Genomic DNA, 20,189 nt, shown 5'->3' with positions numbered 1-20,189 from the left:
AGCAGGTGCCTACCAAGGTTGACTGTACTTGTTTGTTTTCTGCCAGTTTAGGCGAACTGAGCCACACGCTTCTTTCGACCGGTTCAAATTTGAATAAATGATAACCAACGCACAAAGAAAACAAGTTTCAAGTACGTTTTGAGATTTTTGAAGTGGCTTTTACTATTGAACGACTGCATGCACTTGAATGTTCAATTCAAGAGTTTATAAAACGTGACTACCCCATGCTTGTCACCTGCCAACAGGGTGCTAACTCTCAATGGCTCGAGCCCAGTGGGTAGTTAAGTAAGCCTGTGGGGTAGTTACAGCCGTCAAAACGCACGATGACGAGGGGGAGTGCTCACTTTTTCTTAGAGTGTAGTTGCGAAAGTGCTAGAAAGTGTGGTCCGTAAGAACTTTAAAGCTAAAAAGACGCCCTCAGGTGACCTTCTCGTGGAAATTGAATCCAGACAGCAGAGTACAGCACTCCTTGCGTTGAACTCTGTGTCTGACCACAAAGTGACCGTTTCCCCCCATCGTACACTCAATACGATTCAGGGCGTCATCTCTGAGGATGACCTGATCGAGACTTCCGACACTGAAATACTACTTGAAGGGCTCTCTGACCAAGGAGTTGTAGCCGTGAGGCGCATCTCCATGCGTCGGGACGGTCAAGAGCGGAAAACTAAACACATAGTCTTAACCTTTGAATCCACCACACTTCCCGAGACTGTTGGGGCTGGCTATCTCCAGTGCAGGGTTAGGCCCTATGTGCCTAATCCTCGAAGGTGTTTTGAATGCCAGCGGTTTGGCCACGGCTCTCAGAACTGCCATGGTAAGGCCACTTGTGCCAAGTGTGGGAAAAATGACCATTCTGCAGATTCTTGCTCCAATGAAGCCCATTGAGTGAACTGTAGTGATCCACACCCAGCGTACTCTCGATCATGCAAGACATGGAAAGAAGAGAAAGAAGTGCTAAGCTTGAAGGTCAAAGAAAATCTCTCTTACTCGGAAGCGCGCCGTCGCTTTGCGTTTTTCCGCAAGGGTGGCTATGCGCAGGTGTGCAGCGGGGACCTGCACCAATGAAAGTGGCAGTGGCAACCCAGACGTCCTTTCTGGACTATGGGAAGCCACGGCAGTCCCCCACGCTCCAGCTGAAAATTCAGCTTCCGGGGCATGCAATCTCGGCTGGGCGGTCTACGGACCCTCCCAGCCAGAGTCCGACCCCTCGTGCTCCAACAGGGCAACAGCTTCTATCTTCTCAGGCTGTTTCCCAAACCCAGGATGGGCCGGTGGCTGCCGCAACCGTCCCTCCTCCGCGATCTTCTTCCAGGGAGAAGGGTCGACACTCTCACCCACACTCCCTGGCGAGAGCGTCTTCGAAGGAGCGGCATGGCCCTTGTGCCGCTCCTGCAGCGCCAAAGGGGCAGGAACGGGTGAACTCGGGCGACACCCCGCCCAGCACCTCCTCTGCCCCTTTGGCGGGGTCTGGTCGTGGATGGGGCATGGGGCATGGCGCCCCATTCTCTGAGCCTGCCCAAACCTGCCGCAAAGGCCTCGCTCCAGGAAGCAGACGCTATGGATGAGGGAACATAAGTCTCCACTCATGCGTCTGAGCAAGACGACATGGAGTGGCAGACTTCTAAAAATAAACACAAAAGCAAAAAAACCTGTAATCCCTCCAAAGCGATGTTGTACATTAGTTTTGCCCTGCGCGGCAGAGTTGACATTTTTAATTTTACTTTTACTTGTACCTTACTACTTGTACTGATTTACTAAGCTTTAACTTTGTTTTAGAATGATGGCTAAATTTGCATTTATGCAGTGAAATTGCCGCGGGCTTTTTTGTAATTATGATGATGTCACTTTTTTTAGACGAACACCGCCCTGTTGCCTTCTGTTTGCAGGAGACGCATCTTAAAGAAACTAGGTCAAATGTACTGCGCCATTACCAAGTGTTTAGAAAAGATAGGTTGCACTCCTCTGTGGCGTCTGGTGGTGCTGCTGTAGCTGCCCAGCGCACAACCCCATCTGCCGAAGTGGCCCTATACACCACTCTCGAGGCTGTGGCTGCCCGGATACTGCTAGACCGGCTGATTACTGTTTGTTCAGTGTACATATCACCGGGATACCAGCTGCAGTACGAAGAGCTAGAGGATCTTGTTAGTCAGCTCCCGGCTCCATACTTAATTTTAGGCATTTTAATGCACACAACCCATTGTGGGGGAGTGGCAGAGGGATGCTAGAGGAGCACTTGAACGTTTTCTTCTTTCAAAGGGATTGTGCTTACTTAACACTAAAGAAGCCACACACTTTAGTTCAGCGACCAGGACCTTTACTTCCATCGACCTTTCTATCTGCCATACTTCACTATACTCACTTTTTTATGTAGGGTCATCCCAAACCCATATGGAAGTGACCACTTTCCAATTATTTTAGAGTTTAACAGTCCTCCTGCTGGTCTTCAAACGCGTACACCTCGTTGTAAATTTGAGAGGGCTGAGTGGGCAACATTTACAGACTCTTCAGTTTTAGCTTGTTCATTACTTGATGATCTTTCCATCGATGATGTCACTCTGCATATCACTCGACACATATTACAGGCCGCAATGCTCGCCATTCCCATGACGTCCTCGCATCTGCCAAAAAGGCCAAAGGCGTGGTGGAATAAAGACTGCCGCCGGGCAAAAAAAAGGAACAAAATCGTGCATGGGGTATCTTTAGGCGTTACCCTACTCCAAGTAATCTGATTGGTTTTAAAAGAAAAATGGCACAGGCAAGGTTTATTCGAAGGCAAGCCAAGCGGCAAAGCTTTAGAGGATATGCCCTTCAATTAATAGCAGTACGTCTATAAAGGAAGTTTGGGACCGCGTGCATGAAATTGAGGTTTCCTACGGCGCTTTCTCTGTCCCACTCCTGTGTCGAAATGGAATATGTCCTGCAAGCCTTGATGAACAAGCTGACGTTCTTGGTGAGCACTTCGAATTTGTTTCCAGTTCTGAACACTATACGCAATCATTTAGGCGGCATAAGCTACATGCAGAAAAAAAGATTGTGCCTACGACCGGTGGTTTGCAAGAGCCCTATAACTCTTTTCATGCTGCACGAACTGCAGATGGCTCTTGATTCGTCCAGACTGACTGCCCCTGAACCGGACGGTATTCACTACCAAATGCTTCAGCACCTTCATCCATCTACTCTAGAGCTCATCTTGTATCTTTTCAACCGAGTTTGGGTCGAGGGTCTTTTCCCATTGTCCTGGAAGGCTGCCGTCATTATCCCCCTTTTAAAGCCAGGAAAATATCCTGCCTGCGCCTCCAGCTTCAGGCCTATAGCACTGACTACCTGTCTTTCAAAGACATTAGAAAGAATGATTAACAGAAGGCTGGTGTTTTATTTGGAGAGAAATAGTCTTCTTGACAGGTACCAATGTGCTACTAACGTGCCGTCGCTGTGTTCGCAAGTGTGTTGTTTGCGGAACGGTAGGCTACAGAATAATGAAGTTTCACTCCATGTAGGGCCTACAAACGACGGAAGTCGAGTGACTCTATTTGCCGTGATCTGTCGGGCAATAGTCGGGTGTTCCGTATCGATGGAAGACTTTGTACAAGTGCACGACCACTTATTATGTCGACATTGACAATACCGCTTGCGGGGTGATGAACCGAGTTGCAAAATTGATAACATTCAAAATGTACCGAGCACTGCGGACCTCTGACATCATGGTGTGGTCCAGGGCAATGACACTGAACGGTGTATCCGTTGTTGATACCAGGCCCATTTTTCCAACTGATTTTGATGTGGTTCTACCGTTTTTTTTTTTTTTTTTTGTTTACCGAACATGTTTTGACGTATCTATACTCGTTTTCACCTCAAGAACAGTAGTAAAACAAGTCCGTCTCCTCGCGGAGCCTTACTAATTTCCCCCTTCATGCGCATAATTAGGATGTATATGTGTGAATTTTAGAATAGATGTATGTTACCTTATCAAGACGTACACGTTCCTAGCGCCAAGAGCATCGCTTTCTGCTCCGACAACCAAATCTCCCAAGAACTACTTCGCGCCGCGTATGAACAGTGCGCAAAACTTGATTTTTCCTTCAGGTCAAAACGGGTATAGATACCGCGGTACTCATTAGAAGCCCACATAGCAATCTTGTAACTTTCTGAGCATTTGGGTGAAGTCCATGTGACTATTATTATTGCGAGTCAGTTCGAGCACTCCTTGGCGCAAGAGAGCCGGAACAACTATGGCATGGCAGGTAGACGAAACTTGCTTGCAGTTCGCATCTTTGACTATCACAAAGTCTTACTAAGGGCGGCTTCGGACTGTAAGTGCAGGACGAGGAGAAACCAAGCAAGAAAGCAAGCGAAGTAGAAAGGATGCGAAATCGCTGCTTGGTTTCTCTTTTTACAATGACCACAGGAAGTCCCCAAGGGCCAGGAGGAGGGACAATTGCCTTTTTCTTTAGTCCTTCAGCTATCTCTTGTTCGAGAAATCGGCAGTCCTGGGTACTGTAGCGATATGGCTTCCAGCCATAAGGCTGAGCATCCGGAATGAGGGAAGTGTTGTGTTTCGAACAACACTGAACTCAGGTGGAGTTCTCGCCAACCGGCTGGGAGACATAAATAATATCATGAACGTTTTTTAAATTTTTTTTTTTTTTATTGTAAGGAGGTCTGAAGTTTGTGTATTTTTTGCGGATGTAAAGTGAATTTCACCTGCTTACGAACTTTGTTGTCAATATGGCCAGTTAACCTGGTTGACTGCATGGAGTGAACCAGTATACACAGTTGTACAGTATTACCAGTATACATATTTTTTCAGTAATATCGGTATGCACAGTTTCAGTTTGTCCAGTTCAACCAGGATAACCAGTGGCAATAATCCTGTTTCAACTGGCCCAGTTTTTGTTAGTGATATAAACACTAACAATCCTAAACAGTTTCGTTTCAAGATCAATTGCTTGTATTCTACTTGCAATTTGGCATTATATCATGTGAATTAAAATCAGCAAAACAATTGCCCAAAGGAAAACACTGGACACAATTGAATTTCAGAGCAAACAAAGTGGAATGCAGTTATATAAAAAAACATATTGATGTCGGGTAGCTCAAAGGAAACTAATTGTGAAATAATTGCATTACTTTCTAAAAGGAATCTAAATTGCAATGAATTACTTTTTTCCAGCAGTAGTTCTAATGGTAAATACCTTATTCCGGGCAAAGGTAGTTTGTTCTTTCTTTATTTAGACCACGTGTCTGGGATGCTAGGGCACAAGGCGACAAACGTTGTTACTACGATTAAATTACATTTACAAAGTAATTGACTAAACTATGCTGCTAGGAAGATTACATAATTCCTAAGCTTTTTTCGGTATATATTCATCATTTTGAACAACTGAACTGCCTGTTAGAGTTGTTCAATTATCAATTTGAACAGTTCGGTGACTAGTTTGAGCAGTTAGCTACCAGTTTGAACAGTTTCACCACAATTTGAAGCTATGCTACAAGTATGAAGAACAGTTTGATTATCAGTGTACCCAGTTCAGTCACGAGTTTGAACAGCTCGAATACCAGGACCAGTTCTGCTACCACTTTTACCTGTCTAGCACTCAGTTTAGCCTGTTTGGCAAGTTCAGCTGTCTGTTCGTAATGTTAAGGTGCCAGTTTTGGCACGTTAATGTTCAAATTGGGCCAGCTTGCTTTCCTCTATCACCAGTTTAGCCAGTTTGATTTCCATTTTTCCCAGTTCGAATTTGGGTATGCCGGGTTCAAAATCATACTGTTTTTCTCACCATGTCGTGGGAAGTCAAGAAGAACATGAAAGCAGCACGCTTTATTACATGCCTGCGACATCAGCACTCAACACAATCCCGTCATCGTCGTGGTCGACCGTGATCACGGTTAGCTTTGCGGCATGTCCGGCATTGGCTAGCTTTGCGGCTTTAAGCCTCATGCAGAAGAAGCATATTTCTGCTGTTGCTATTTTAATTAATATGGTAATTGAGTCTGTGCTTAAAATAGAATTTTAGCGCGGACATACAGGGTAAGTAGATGTAAATAAGCAGATTCGTTTTTTTGCTGCAGACCTTTAAACATCTATGCGACACAAGTGATTTGGTTTGAAGTTACACGGATGATAGCAGTATTTTTTATTTTTAATGATATACAGATCTGAACGGCCTTTAGATTTTTCTAAATGATACTAGTTATAAATGCCGGATTCCGTATTGTTTGCTGCCTTGCATGTACAATTACTATAATTTTGAACACACGGAAGAATGAACTCGTCCATGAAGGGGTTAGTTCTAACGAAGTACATCGGGAGTTCGGTGACGTTGCATGGCATCGCGGTAGCAGTTATTAGTCCCATCAAGGTCCAGCGGCCATCATTTCTCTTGTACACCAACGGGCCCCCACTGTCGCCCTGTTTAAGAAATAGAAGGCGAGTCAGATGAAATTAAACGGGTTAAATAGAGGGAACCCACGAGAAAGCTAATTTACATTCGTTCACGCTTAAGAGATAACGCAGTGTGGGTCAGTCATCGTTTTTTGCTTGACGCCTTCCATTTTTGTGTCATAGAAACCTGTGGCTTGTATTTACTAATGCATGTATTCTCAGTGAAAAATACTTGAAATTCACCGTGTCTGCGCGGCGACGCACGTTTAATTCGTGTTGTAATTCAAAACAGGATCTGTTTGACATTAACGAATATTTGAGGGGTGGCATTGGTTTAGTAACTATTCTCAATATTACTAAAAACAGTATAGGCGAACCATTATAAACACCAAAAGGCCGACGTAAATGCTTATTGCTGTCTGTCCCGTTTGACTAAAACGTTCCTGTCAGATACTCTGAATCTCTAGCAGTTGTAACAATCAGTTCTAAAATTATCCATCCAACTTCCGAGCTCACTACAGAAAACACTGCATCGAAGTGCTACTGTTGGGGGTCATAAAGGAAGTTTGAGTACACCTTGGCTCCTATTTGTTGGGGCTTGTTCTACACCGACTTCATTCTTAAACAAACATTGCGGTGGAATCAACGTGCTTTTTGGACCAGTTATGCGCCTATTTTTCTCCACACGATCGCTCTCTCGCCCATACTAGCACGCAGAGAGTGGAGTCAGTTGACAAAGGGAGGCGGTTGATTGACCCGGTGAGCACGAAGCTCCTATCGCGCTGTCAGCTTGAGTGAACTAAGTATGGACAAAATGCTGAAGATAACATTTGGAGTTTGTTGGCATACCTAATAGCCTCGGAGAAAGACTATTACTACGAAAAAATTCATAACTAAAAAAGAAACAAGTCATGTGATTTATGATTCAAAAATAAATATATCGAGGAAAGTAGTGGTTGTAGGGATGAAGCTACAGAATGACGGCGGGAAGAGCTTCAGTTGTCCCGCCTCCAGAGCGAGCTTCCAGCATTTGACGACGCTTTGACGTTTCATTCACCACCAGGGCGCGTGCGCTACCAAAGCACGGTGGAAGGCATTGGGAGTTTGCCGGCAGATGGGCGTTCCGAAGAATCGCCCTTTCATTTTGATTCTGTCAGTGAGGACAATTGAGACCGTTCTTGATTGCTGCCGCTAGAAAATGTTGGATTCTGCGTTTATCCAGTAGTAATATTACTGGGACTGGCTGCACTCCGTCTTCCTTGGGCTGCCAGCTGTTTTGAGGGCCGTTGAGCGCATGCGAACACCTACAATCAGCACGGAATGAAACCCGAACGCCGGAACGCGTGGCCATCGATACAGGCTGCTCCACCTGGAGGGCCCCTGAGAACTAATGAGAATGCGCATGGGTGCGAGGGTGCGGGTCCTACTAATGGGGAATTCGCGTGGTTCTTTCCGCGCGCTCTCGAGCGCTCTTTCCTTAGCGCGCGAGATCGGGTGGTTGAAAGAGAGTGCTGTGGCCTGATCGGGTGGTTCATTCCGAGGGCGCCTCTTCCTCTCAGAGCGCGCTCTGGCACTCCGTCTGTAGCCGTCGGAGTGCGGAGTGGCGCAGGCGTCACGTGGTACTTGGACGGGGATCACGTGGTTTTGTTGACGATGGCCGGCAGTAGTCAGTGGTGGTGTGCGGGGTACGGCATGACGGCGATTGATGTGTGGTTCTACAAAGTGGCCGTGAATTCGACGGTGCGAGGATTACGACGGACGGGACGACATTCCTTTGCGACCTTAACAGGAAAAGTCGACGTGTGAAGTATTCTCAGTGCTTTCACGAGATCGTCCATCTCACGGCGGTGAATTCGCTAAGCCTAACCGACGAAGAAACAGCTCGCAGGGCTCGCCGCTGTTTTACCGGGTTTTGTGGCCGCTTCAAGAAATTTTCAGGTTTGGTAAAAGCGCGTTCAAAGGTTTGTGTTGTAAAATAAAAGGAGAGCCGAATATAATGCACTGTGATTTGTGTCACATGGTGACGCCGTGAGAAAAATGCGGTTTGTTAACCATTTTATATTTGACTGTTCTGTTGTACGCATGACCGCTATCGCAGCGCGTTCACTGACGAAAACGCGATGAGTTGACAACTCTTTCCAAACGTTGGCTTTCGTTTCGTTCTGCAAAAATCAAGTCGCATACTGCTGTTTTCTTTTTTTTTTTACATGCCGATGCGTAAAACAATTTACGTCACGTGGCCAACATCTACAGCGCACCCTTCACGGGCACGATGACGTCAGAAGAACTTCAAGAAGCAGCGCCACCACTGCCTATAAAGGAAACGCAAGCGGCTGCGGGCGTCAGTGGACACGGCAACCCAGCCGTGATGATGTCGCCTAATGTACCACTACTCATGCAGGTTGGTGATAGAAAACATGTTTTTCACAGCGATTACCTCTGTTTGATTGTGTTGCCGTGTCCACACACAATTGCAGCTTGTGTACGCGATTGTTTCTCTGTAGCAGGCCTGTTGCTCATACTAGCTGGAGATGTGGAGGAAAACCCTGGGCCTATTACGCAAGAAATGTTTAATGATATGATTCGGACACAAAAGGAGATCCTTGCTAAAATTACTGAGGTACAGGTAAAACAGACTTCTTCGGAAGAAAGTATGCTACAAATGCAAAACAGGCTACTTGCGATAGAAAAAAAACTTGAGAGCGTAGGTGAAACTGAGAACAGGCTTGCTAAACTTGAAAACTCTGTTAGTGGCTACGATGTCGAAATAAATACTCTTGTAAAACAAATTGATGACTTAGAAAATCGTTCACGACGAAATAACGTTATCGTAAGGGGAATTAAGGAAGAGTCTTCTGAAAACGAGGATGTACTAATGAGGAAAATCAACAATGAGGTGTTTGACGCTATACTAGGTCAAAAACTGAACTCTATCCAACGTATACATCGACTTGGAAAAAAGATGACTGGTAGAGATCGCCCTGTAATACTTACAGTTGGGGATTTTAAAGAGAAAATGGCTATCATGAAAAACTGTGTCAAACTTAAAGGTACCCAAATTAGCATCAATGAAGACTATTCCAAGAGGGTTGTTGAGCTTCGAAAGAACCTGTGGAATTCAACCGCAGAGGAGAGGAAAAACGGTGCCAAAGTCAATCTAGTCTTTGATAAGCTGTGGCTTAACAATGTTCTGTACGCCTGGAATGAAGTCAGCAATGAGAGATACAAGTGTCGCGTTCCACCGGAAGCAAATAACGAGTGACTAAAACAAAATGATTCAGCATGTTTTAAAATATTAAACATAAACGCCAGAAGTATTGCAAACAAGGTTGACGCGTTCGAAAGCATAATGCTAGAGCACGATCCTGAAGTGGCCGTAATTACCGAGACATGGCTTCATGAAAATATCTTAAACTCCGAAGTTACTCCACCGAATTATTCAATAATAAGAAAAGATAGAGAGGGAAGGGAGGCGGAGTTGCTATTATGATTAAAAATAAAATCAAATTTGAAGTCCTTGAGGAAGTACGGGATGTAGAAGCATTATGGATCAAGACAAAATTGAATAACCGTACAGTTTATATTGGTGGCGTGTACAGAGCCCCGAATTCGCCAGTTGAAATGCTGTTAAAACTAAGGGGCTACATGGATTCCAATTTACGTTACGGAGACAACATTTTGTTACTGGGAGATCTTAATTTACCTGGGATTGACTGGTCATCATATTCTCTTGGAACGGCGGAAGTAGCTAGTTGCGATCAATTATTAGAACTTGTATTTTGCTATAACTTATCCCAGGTGGTAACAGATTACACTAGAGTATGTTCAACAACGTCAACAATTTTAGATCTAGTTTTTGTTTCCGAGAGTTTAAAACCATATTTTTCGAAATGTGAAACCGAAGAAGGCCTATCCGATCATAAGTTGGTACTCGTCTCATTGAATGTTACCCCAGAAAAATCGCACAGTCATTCAAGAAAGATGTTTTTGGATTTTAGAAGTGCTGATGATGTAAGCGTACTTGATTGCCTTGAACAATCGTTTGATGATTTTATGTTTCTTTACCAATCAGATGCTAGCCCAGACACGTTATGGGACTATTTTTCAAGCATGACGTTACGGTGTATTGAGCGATTTATACCAAAGCGCCCTAAAAAAATCGCGAACAAAAATCCTTGGATTACAAGGGAAATAATCCACACAAAACGACAACTGAAGCGGAGACGAGCGAGTTCACATGGTACAGGTGTAGAAAAAAAAACTTGCATTCAGCGATTGAGTCGGGAGCTGAGGCGTCTAGTTAGAGAGTCTAAAGAAAGGTTTTATAGTATAACACTTAAAAAATTCCTTAGCGAGGCACCTGAGAAGTTCTGGCGGTACGTCAACCCTTCGGCAAAGTTCCAGCAGCGTGCCTCTGACCCAAAAAATGAAAAGCAGAGCGTTGAAAATTTTAGCACTTTTTTTTCATCCGTTTTCACCAACGATGATGGAAATTTGCCAAGCTTTAGTGATTCGTCCAACAATCCTCCCATCAATAACTTAGATATAAGTGAGCAAGGAGTTTTTAACCTTCTACTTAACATTGACTCAAAAAAGAGCCCAGGTCCAGACGAAATTCCGAATGAATTTTTAAAAAGGTATGCTGAGTGGGTTTCTAAATACCTTACTATCATCTTTAGATTGTCTATGAGTAGCGGTTCTTTTCCCAGCGCTTGGAAAATAGCAAAAATTATTCCCATCCACAAGAGCGGTAGTGTTAATGACGTCTGTAACTTTCGCCCCATTTCCCTTACTAGTACATGCTCAAAGCTCCTTGAACATATCATATCTAAACATCTACTGGCTTACCTTGAAAAATATGACATATTATTTAAATCGCAGCATGGTTTCCGCAGAGGTCTTTCCACGACTACCCAGCTCATAGAAACTGTTCATGATCTCTCTCAAAGGATAAACTGTCGTGGTCAAACTGATGTAATATTCCTAGATTTCGCAAAGGCGTTCGACAAAGTATCTCACCCCAAATTGCTATTGAAAATCAGTGCTGTTTCTAAGAATCCAGCCATCACGAAGTGGTTTCCTCTTATCTTTCATCACGGAAACAGTACGTTAAAGTTGGGGGTAGCAAATCCACTATGTCCCCAGTTGTTTCAGGCGTACCCCAGGGCAGTGTCTTGGGTCCTCTTTTATTTTTGATTTACATTAACGATCTGCGCAATGACATCTCGGTTCCAATCAGACTATTCGCCGACGACTGTGTGATTTACAATAAAATTGAAACATCGGCTGATCAAGTCGAATTAAACTGTAACTTAGAAAAAATTAAAAAGTGGTGTCAAAATTGGCAAATGGTGCTAAATCCTGAAAAATCTGTCTTCATGTCTATTACGAGAAAAATAAATGTTTTGGCTTATAATTATTGCATTGCGGGTGCTGAGTTGGAGAGAGTTAAAGAACATAAATACTTAGGCTTAATATTTACTCCTGATCTAAAATGGAACACTCACATTGATAACGTATGCATCAAAGCTAATAAAGCACTGTGGTGCCTTCGACGAAACCTCGCTATTGCAACTCCTGAAATAAAAAGTCTAGCTTATAAGACACTGGTAAGACCCGTCATCGAGTATTCTAAAATTGTATGGGACCCATATACCGTCACAAATTGCAATAAGCTGGAGAAAATCCAGCGACTCGCATCCAGGTTTATTTTTAATAAATACAGCCACGTTCATTCCCCCACAAAACTATGTGAACTTGCCAATCTTCCTACATTTGAATCAAGAACGAAGTATGAAAGGTTAAAGTTTCTTTTTCAGATTATTCATAATTGCGTAAAAATAAGGAAATCCGAGTACTTTGAAATTTCCTCCACCGAATCCTCAAGACATCGTCATAGCATGTACATTCCTAATCCATCTGTTAAAAACGATTGCTTTAAGTACAGTTTTTTTCCGAGGGCTATTAAAGATTGGAATATATTACCTGATTCTGCTGTGTCATCTATGTCGCTAAATGAATTTCTGGACCGTGTCAGTGATATTATTGTATGTGCTACAAACTAAAACCACTACAGCTTGTGTAAAGAAATGTTTCACAACTACGAAGTGATATTCGTTTCGTAAACTGCCGAAATGACGAAGCCTCTCAATATGTCTGTAACCTTTGTGTATGCTTGCGTGTAAGCGTACATGTTTGTTTGTTATTGTCCTTTTTTTTTTCTCCACCCCTGTAATAGCCCTGTGCAAGGGCTGACAGTATCAATAAATGAATGAATGAATGAATGAATGAACAGTTATTTCATCATTTTGCGAGCGTAAATTTTGCTCAATCGTCCACCGTACGCTGTAAGATCGTGTTGTTTTTAATGCACTACCAATGTCAAGAAATGTTAATTCCGTGACTGGTCTGAGAATCTCGGAGCGCTCTGAAGCCAGCAGTTGTGATCGGCTGAAAAGGATCCCGAGTAGCTCTGGCGGCGAGGAGGGGGCGCTCTGCTGAATCGAGGTCAGAGGAGAGAGGCGACCACCCGAATTCACCATAAGATATCGTCCACCCTCGCGCTGGGCGTCTGTGACTTTCGCGTTTCGCCGGTGGCGCGCTGTAACCGCCGTCACACGGGGTGCTCTTCTGTCGCCGCACTGTCGCCGCACTGTCGCCCGGTTGACACCGGGCGGCCGCTTAACCTGGCTATAGCTGTTTGCCATAGGCCCTGCTCAGACAGGGTAATGAATTTATTCCACTCCGGAATTGATACGCCTGGCATATCGGTGGTTACCGAAGAGAACCTCAGCGAGGAACTTCTAGATTCTTTTAAGAATCGACTGATAACCTCGCACGAAAAAATGCACATTGCTCATAAAACCGAGGCATGCGGGTCGGTCTGTTGCAGCAATTTTTTTTTTCATAAAGAATATAGGTGTGCGAATAAACGAAATTTATTTCGCATTTATGACGTTTCACTATTTCTCAGAAACCGCGCGTGGCACGTTGTTTCCGGTGACACGTCATCGAGCACTACGGGTCTTCTGTGCACGAAATGTTTTAACTTTAATCTCGCCCTTGCGTTACGCAAAGCGATAATGAATGACAGCGCTGAAGAGATATCGCTGGGAATCCGATGCACAAAGCGAGTGACATTGCTTTTTGTATCGAATGTGACGGCGCTTACGGCGCGCCACCGGCGAAGCGCGGAACTCCCAGACGCGCCACGCGATGGTCAAGCTCATCTTAGTAGGACCCGCACCCTCGCACCCCGCTGCATTTCCATTAGTTCTCAGGGGCCCTCCAAGTGGAGCAGCCTGTATCAGCGGCCACGCGTTCCGGCGTTCGGGTTTCATTCCGTGCTGATTGCACGTAAGATATTGAGATTGGCTGCAGAGTTTTTGAATCAGAATGTTTCAAATGCCTTTGGAATGAAAATCTGTATTTTTAGTTTTTTCAGATTGCCTTATTATAATATAACGGTGAAGATGTTACTAAAAATGTTTGTCCTCACCGTGCATATAGATGATCCAAAGTCGTGCATAGCGCAAACGAGGTTTTCATGAACTGACCGCCGGTAATACAGCTCTGCGCATTTCTCATTTGGGATTAACTGAACTCGGGCTTGTTGGAGCATATCAGGATTTGTATTTTTGACCGCGGACCCTGGTGCCACTGCAGGATCATAGTAGTCGTCAGGATACTCGCTTGTGTCTGTAATAAAAAACCAGATGAAGGCCGAACGACGTAAGCTGTCCATGAAACAGTTTTGTCATTCGAACTGAGTTTGGAAACCGTCAAAACTGTTCTAAATAAGCTCGATCTTGCTGGATTGATCTTTATTATTTGAGTAGGATTTCGAGAAAAATTAGAGAGTCCAAGAACGTTTTTAATGCGAAATTCACTTTAGTATATCTGTATTTTCTCGCCAGCTAAAAGTATTTAATGTTTGTGGTATGAAGGAATCTTAACGATATTAAATCCCTGGAGAAGGGACGCAAGTGAGACAAAGGACGAAGGCAAATGTCCAAACACAGCTCAGTTATTTGTACGCGACTGAAAAATTCGCCTGGTACGGGTGGTAGAGCGCTCCACTGGAAATTAAGACGCCCCAGGTTCGATACCAGTACCAGGAGGATTTTTGCAGTAGCGCACTAGTCACCTAGCTGTGTTTGGAGATTTGTGTCTTTCCTTTGTTCCCCTTCCCAGGAATTATTATCAATATTCTTGTCCAGCTCGCTTGAACCTTTGCATTAATTACATTATCATCAAAACGAATCTTGTTAGTTATGGTTAAGAATATACGTTTTGGACGGCGTTGAAGATTGGGGGCCTGGATTTTAACCCCTGGAAATTAAATGACCAGACTACGAGAGTTGCAGTGCTGGAACACCATTCTCAACGCGTTCAAGGCTAGAGCTTAAAACCGTGATTTGGAAGTTTGAAATTAAGTTTGTATTAGTGGGGCTTTATTTTAAGTATTGTATCACTACAGGTAGTGTATCCTTATATCAGCAGCAGCAGCAGGCAACCTTTAATTGCGCCCAGAAAGACTAAGCGATTGGTCAGAGGCCCATCTAGGAGTCCCCTCCCAATCACCCCTTAGGCGACGGCCAGAATCCCTTAAACTCCAGCGGCGTCCTCGGCCAGTCGGACGACTTGTTCCTGCACCTCAAGGTCGGTGCAGAGAAGAAGAGCTTCCCAGCTCTCTTGGTTGGTGATCTTGTTTAGTAGTGGCTGGGCTTTACGGTCGAGCCGGCTGCATTCCCAAATAATGTGGCGAAGAGTCGCTCTTGCACCACATAGCTGGCAGTCTCCCTTGTAGCGATCCGGATACCATCCGCTGAGCTGGGCAGGACTATGGTAGGTGCCTGTCTGTAGTCGCCGCCAAGCTACCGCTTGTCTTTTGTCCAGCGAGGGATGCGCCGGAGGGTAGCGCATCCTTTCGCCGGCGTAATGATCGAGGATGTCTCGGAACGTAACCAGTCTGTCGCCCCCCGTCGACGATTCGATGGAGGGGTCCGACGTTGCTCCGGCCCGGAGAGTGAGACCTCGGGCCGCGTCGTGAGCCTCCTCGTTGCCGGGGAGCGACGAGTGTGCTGGAGTCCAGATCAGCTTCACCTTCGCAGTCTTTTCAGGATCACCTAGTACTCGAAGCGTAACCGGCGAGATCCGTCCCTTGGCGTATTGGCGAATCGCCATCTGTGAGTCGCTGACAATGATTTTAGCGTCTTGCAGCTTGAGTGCCAGAGCGATGGCCACTTCCTCGGCTACCTCCGGTTCTGTCGTCCGGACACTGCAGCTCGCAACGATCTTCCCTTGCTTGTCAACCACGGCTGCGGCCATGGCATCCCTGTCGTACCTCGCAGCGTCCGTGTAGTAGACGCCCTCTTCCTTCTCTAGTAGTCTTCGAAGGGCCTTGGCTCTCGCCGTTCGTCGCTCCACATGGTGCACGGGGTGCATGTGACGTGGCAGGTTTGGGATGGTAAGCTTCTCCCGGACCCGTCTCGGCACGTCTATTTTCTCGCCCGTTTGTCTTTCGTAGCGGATGCCCAGGTTTTCGAGAATGTGACGCCCGGTAGCGCTCTTTGTTAGCCGTTCGAGCTGAGACGTCCGTTGCGCCTCGACGATCTCTTCCACGGTGTTATGTAGGCCCAGCGCCGCCAGCTTTTCGTTTGACGTGGAATCCGGGATGCCAAGTGCTCGCTTGTAGGCCTTCCTAATCAAGCAGTCAAGTTTGGCTTTCTCCGCCACCCCGAGCCGTAGGAAGGGAAGGACGTATGCCAGCCGGCTCACGACGAAAGCGCGGACGAGGCGTACAAGATTTCCTTCCCTCATTCCGAAGTGACGGCCTGAGATGCGTGAAATAAGCCGGGTGATCTGGTAAGTTGACGCCTTGAGCGATTCGATCATCTCGTAGTTGTTGCCATCCGCCTGGACCCGCAGACCCAGGATGCGAATGCTCTTCACCGACGGGACACGCAGTCCTTGCGAGTAGAGCGCGATGTCCGACGGCAGCTGGCGGGACCGAACAGGTTTGAGGAGGAGGAGCTCCGACTTTTGTGGAGAGCAAGTTAGGCCCCTCGGAGTGACGTACTCCTCAATCGTCCGTATCGCTTCTTGTAGCGTGTCTTGGATGAACCCGTCACAGCCGCCGGTCATCCAGAGCGTGATGTCATCTGCGTATATACTGTGGTGCAGCCCCTCGATCTTGCTGAGCTTCGCAGGCAACTCAATCATCGCCACGTTAAATAGATATGGCGACAGGACCGAGCCCTGAGGTGTGCCTCGCCCGCCTAGATTGATGTCGTCGGACGTGACGCCACCGATGGAGATTTGCGCCGTCCGATCGCTGAGGAAGTCTTGAATGTAGTTGAACGTGCGTCGCCCTACGCCCAGCTTCTCCAGGTTCTCAAGGACCGCATCATGCCTGATAGTGTCAAAGGCCTTCGTAAGGTCGAGGCCCAGGATCACCCTAGTGTCGAGATGAGAGCTTTTTTCGCCATCTATGATTTGGTGCTTGAGCCTCAGCATCACGTCTTGGGTAGACAGGTGTGGCCGGAATCCAACCATGGTGTGAGGGAACAATTGGTTCCTCTCCATGAAGTCGTTGATTCTCCGTAGAACGACGTGCTCCATTATCTTGCCCATGCAGGACGTGAGCGAGATTGGGCGCAGAGCGTCGAGCTGAGGCTTCTTGCCTGGTTTCGGGATCAGGACCACTTTGGCCGTTTTCCACTGCCGTGGTAGCTGGCCTTGTCTCCAGCACTCGTTGATGTATTTTGTGATGCCGGTTATGGCTTCGTTGCTCAGGTTCCGCAGCATCTTGTTGGTGACACCGTCCGGTCCCGGAGCAGACTTGGTCTTCAAGTTGCGCAGTGTCTCGGCAACTTCAAACTCAGAAATGTCCGCGTCTAGCACCTCGTTGTCTGCACCGCCGTATGTCGTGGGTGTTCTCGGCGGGTTGTCACCAATATATCGCTTACGGATCTCCTCTACTAGGTCGTCCTCGTCACCCTTGTGACTTCGAATGATCTCGCACATCTTGCTACGCTGAGCCGTCTTACAACCGTCCGGATCCAGTAGGTGCCGCAGTATGTTCCAAGTTTTGGGTACATTGGGCTGACCGTCGAACCCTTCGCAGGTATCCTGCCACTGTTGACGCGTAACCTGGTCAGCGTACGTCTCGATCGTTCTGCTGAGTTCAGCGATCTTTCTTCGAAGGTTCCGATTGTTACGTTGCGTACGCTGCCGCTTCTGCAGACTAGCCTTAGCCTCCCATAAGTGTAAGAGTCGGCTATCCGCAGCGGCCACGTCCGCTTCTTCCGGAATCACCTTGGTCGTCCGTTCGGCAGCCGCCAGCAGGCATTCCATCCACTCGCCAATGTTTGTGACGTCTTCCGTCTCGTATTCGCCCATCAGCTCTCGGAACTTATCCCATTCCGTGATCTTGCACTTTCTGCCCCGCGGCTTTCCAGGGCCCGCGCGGATCGTTATCTTTAGCACATAGTGGTCGCTACCCAGGTCTTCCCACGTGTTTGTCCACTCTGCATCCTTTGCATAGCGCACAAACGTAAGGTCTGGCGTAGTGTCTTGTTGTCGGGCGGCTCCTCTCCTCGTCGGATGATCCGGATCGGTGATCAGGGATAGTCCGCATTCGTGAGAGTCGATCCACAGTTTTCGGCCCTTGGGTCGTTCGATCTTGTATCCCCAGTCCGGATGTTGGGCGTTGAAGTCCCCAAACACGACCAGTGTCTGGCGTCTGGCGATGTTCAGGGTCGCTTGGAAGAGGGAAGCGAATCTGTGCCGTTTCGCCGGGCTGCTGTAGATGTTCAGCACGAAGAGGCTGCGCTGGTCTTTCTTCTTCCCCGAGATTATCTCGATTAGCACGTGTTCTACTGTTGAAACGCCTGTGTAATGAACGACGACCGGTATGTTCCTTTTGACCAACGTGACCACTTGCGTCTTTTCCTTGGTATCCATGCCGTAGGACTTGTAACCCGACAGTTTGGCCAGTTGTTTCGACTCTTGTAAGGCAATCAAATCCGGTCGTTCCTTTTCGTCTTTGTTATTCACGTATTGCTGTAGGTTGCCCCTCTTTTTGCCAAACCCGCGGCAATTCCACTGCCAAATTATGTACTTTTTACTGTTCACCATCTTGGTTTCTAACGACTTGTGCCGTACGTAGTTGTTCCATGTGCCTAGCCAGCTGCGTCAGCCACTCGGGGTTGCACATCAGCTCGACCACCTGCTTGTTAACTTCCTGTTGCAGCGGCGCCTCGGCCTTATCCAATGCGACCGTCTCTTGGCCCGGTCTTACGACCATCTTCCTCTTCGCGGGTGGCGAAGCCTTCTCCGGTTCCTTCTCCGTCTCGTTGCTTTTCTGCTGAAGCTGTGTCCTCAGCCATGCGTTCTCCTTCTCGGTCTTCTCTACCATCACGCGTAGAGCCTTGTTTTCTTTCTGGAGTTGTCGCATCATGACAAGGATCTCGTCTAACTTGTCGTTCTGCGTCTTGGCCTCCTTGCTCTTCTTTTCCGAGGCCTTGTGGTCGGTCACCCCGGCCCAGCTGACTCGCTGTCGGGAGCTGGACCTCCTCCTGGACTTCGATCTCCGCCGCGAGCCGGACCGCTGCCGCGAGGTTGACCGCACGGATGCTCGGCTCCGCGACCGTCCTTTGGGTAACGGCGGGAAGTCCTCTTCCTTGAACCTGCTCTCCTCTTGTTTCTTCTTCTTCTCCCACTGCCGCTGTTGCAGGATGTACGGCGTCTTGAAACGCTGCTTGCATCGTGTGTCACCCGTGGGGTGAGCCTTGCCGCAGATGCCGCACGACGGCGAACACGCGTGGCCGTCTGTCGGGTTTAGAGTGTTGCAAATCTTGCACCGTTGCTCTTTCGGTCGCGGACACACGTCGGACCGATGTCCGACTCCGCCGCACGTACCGCATACTTCGATCTTTTTCTTGTACAGGTTGCACTTGTACTCCACGTTGCCGTACATGATCCAGAACGGCACTTTCTGGCCCTTGAAAAGTACCACCGCCGACTTGGAACGGCCCATCCGTCTGGCGTGGAGCACGTTTGGGTTCCTCGCCGTGACTAGGTTGTTTAGAACGTCTTGCTCGGAGTCTTCGTCCGGTATCCCGTGAATTACGCCCTTTATGGTGTCGTCTGGCGGTATTGCGTACGCTACAACCTCGTAGGTTTGTCCCTTGAAGCTTATAGAGTGCACTCCTCCGTATTTGACGGCGTTTTCGAGTGCCGGGGTGCTCACGATGAGCGTATTTTGTTCCTCGTTGAAGCGAAAAGCGTCGTGTCCTGCGTTCTCCGATGAGAGCTGCGCCGCGCGTTGAATGCTGCGTTGGACCAAGACTCTGTCTTCTTTCCGCACGTTTAGTCCTCCCCGAAGTCGAAAAACGATTTTCGCATCGTCTTCCGGAAGCTTCGGAGGCCTTGGCGCCTTCTTGATTCGAGCTCGGCCGTCCCGCCCGTTGTTCCTACCAAGAGTGCGGTTTGGCTGGGAACCGGCCGTTAGGCTTAGCGCTTTCTTTTCTGCTCGGGCCTTGAGTAAGACCGGCATCCAACCTCCCCCGGCAGAGTGAAACTCCTCCGGAGTGATTTCTTCTCCTTCTACCTCGACGATTCCGTTTCCGGGAGTCAAAAGAGGTATTTCGAAGCTTCGAGTGTCCATCTTGTCGTCGGTGCGGCAGCTACGGCCGCCCTCCATTTGTCTTTTGATGGCGCGCGAGGCTGAGCAAGGCGGCGCCTTGTTTCGTCGAGAAAAACGGTGAAATCTTGAGAAAAAAACAGCCCGCTCACCCAAGAA

At 47.3% G+C, this 20,189-nt stretch overlaps 2 protein-coding genes across 2 annotated transcripts; one reads left to right on the top strand and one right to left on the bottom strand.

Annotated features, from left to right (window-relative positions):
* Positions 1 to 8,621: 8,621 nt before the first annotated feature.
* LOC121836046 lies at positions 8,622 to 9,841 on the top strand (the record flags this gene model as incomplete). Its single annotated transcript, XM_042290683.1, has 1 exon — positions 8,622 to 9,841. A coding segment is annotated over one exon (1,023 nt), but the record flags the coding sequence as incomplete, so codon positions are not given.
* Positions 9,842 to 10,354: 513 nt separating this feature from the next.
* On the bottom strand, positions 10,355 to 20,054 carry LOC121835690. The gene is given in 3 exon segments (XM_042290139.1): positions 10,355 to 10,411; positions 14,990 to 18,448; positions 18,537 to 20,054. Coding segments are annotated over 3 exon segments (5,034 nt in total).
* Between the last annotated feature and the right edge of the window lie 135 nt (positions 20,055 to 20,189).

This window comes from Ixodes scapularis, unplaced genomic scaffold (genome assembly GCF_016920785.2).
Source record: "Ixodes scapularis isolate PalLabHiFi unplaced genomic scaffold, ASM1692078v2 PGA_scaffold1__304_contigs__length_218370807, whole genome shotgun sequence".
Lineage (NCBI taxonomy): Eukaryota > Metazoa > Arthropoda > Arachnida > Ixodida > Ixodidae > Ixodes > Ixodes scapularis.
This window is presented reverse-complemented; position numbering and strand designations above follow the sequence as displayed.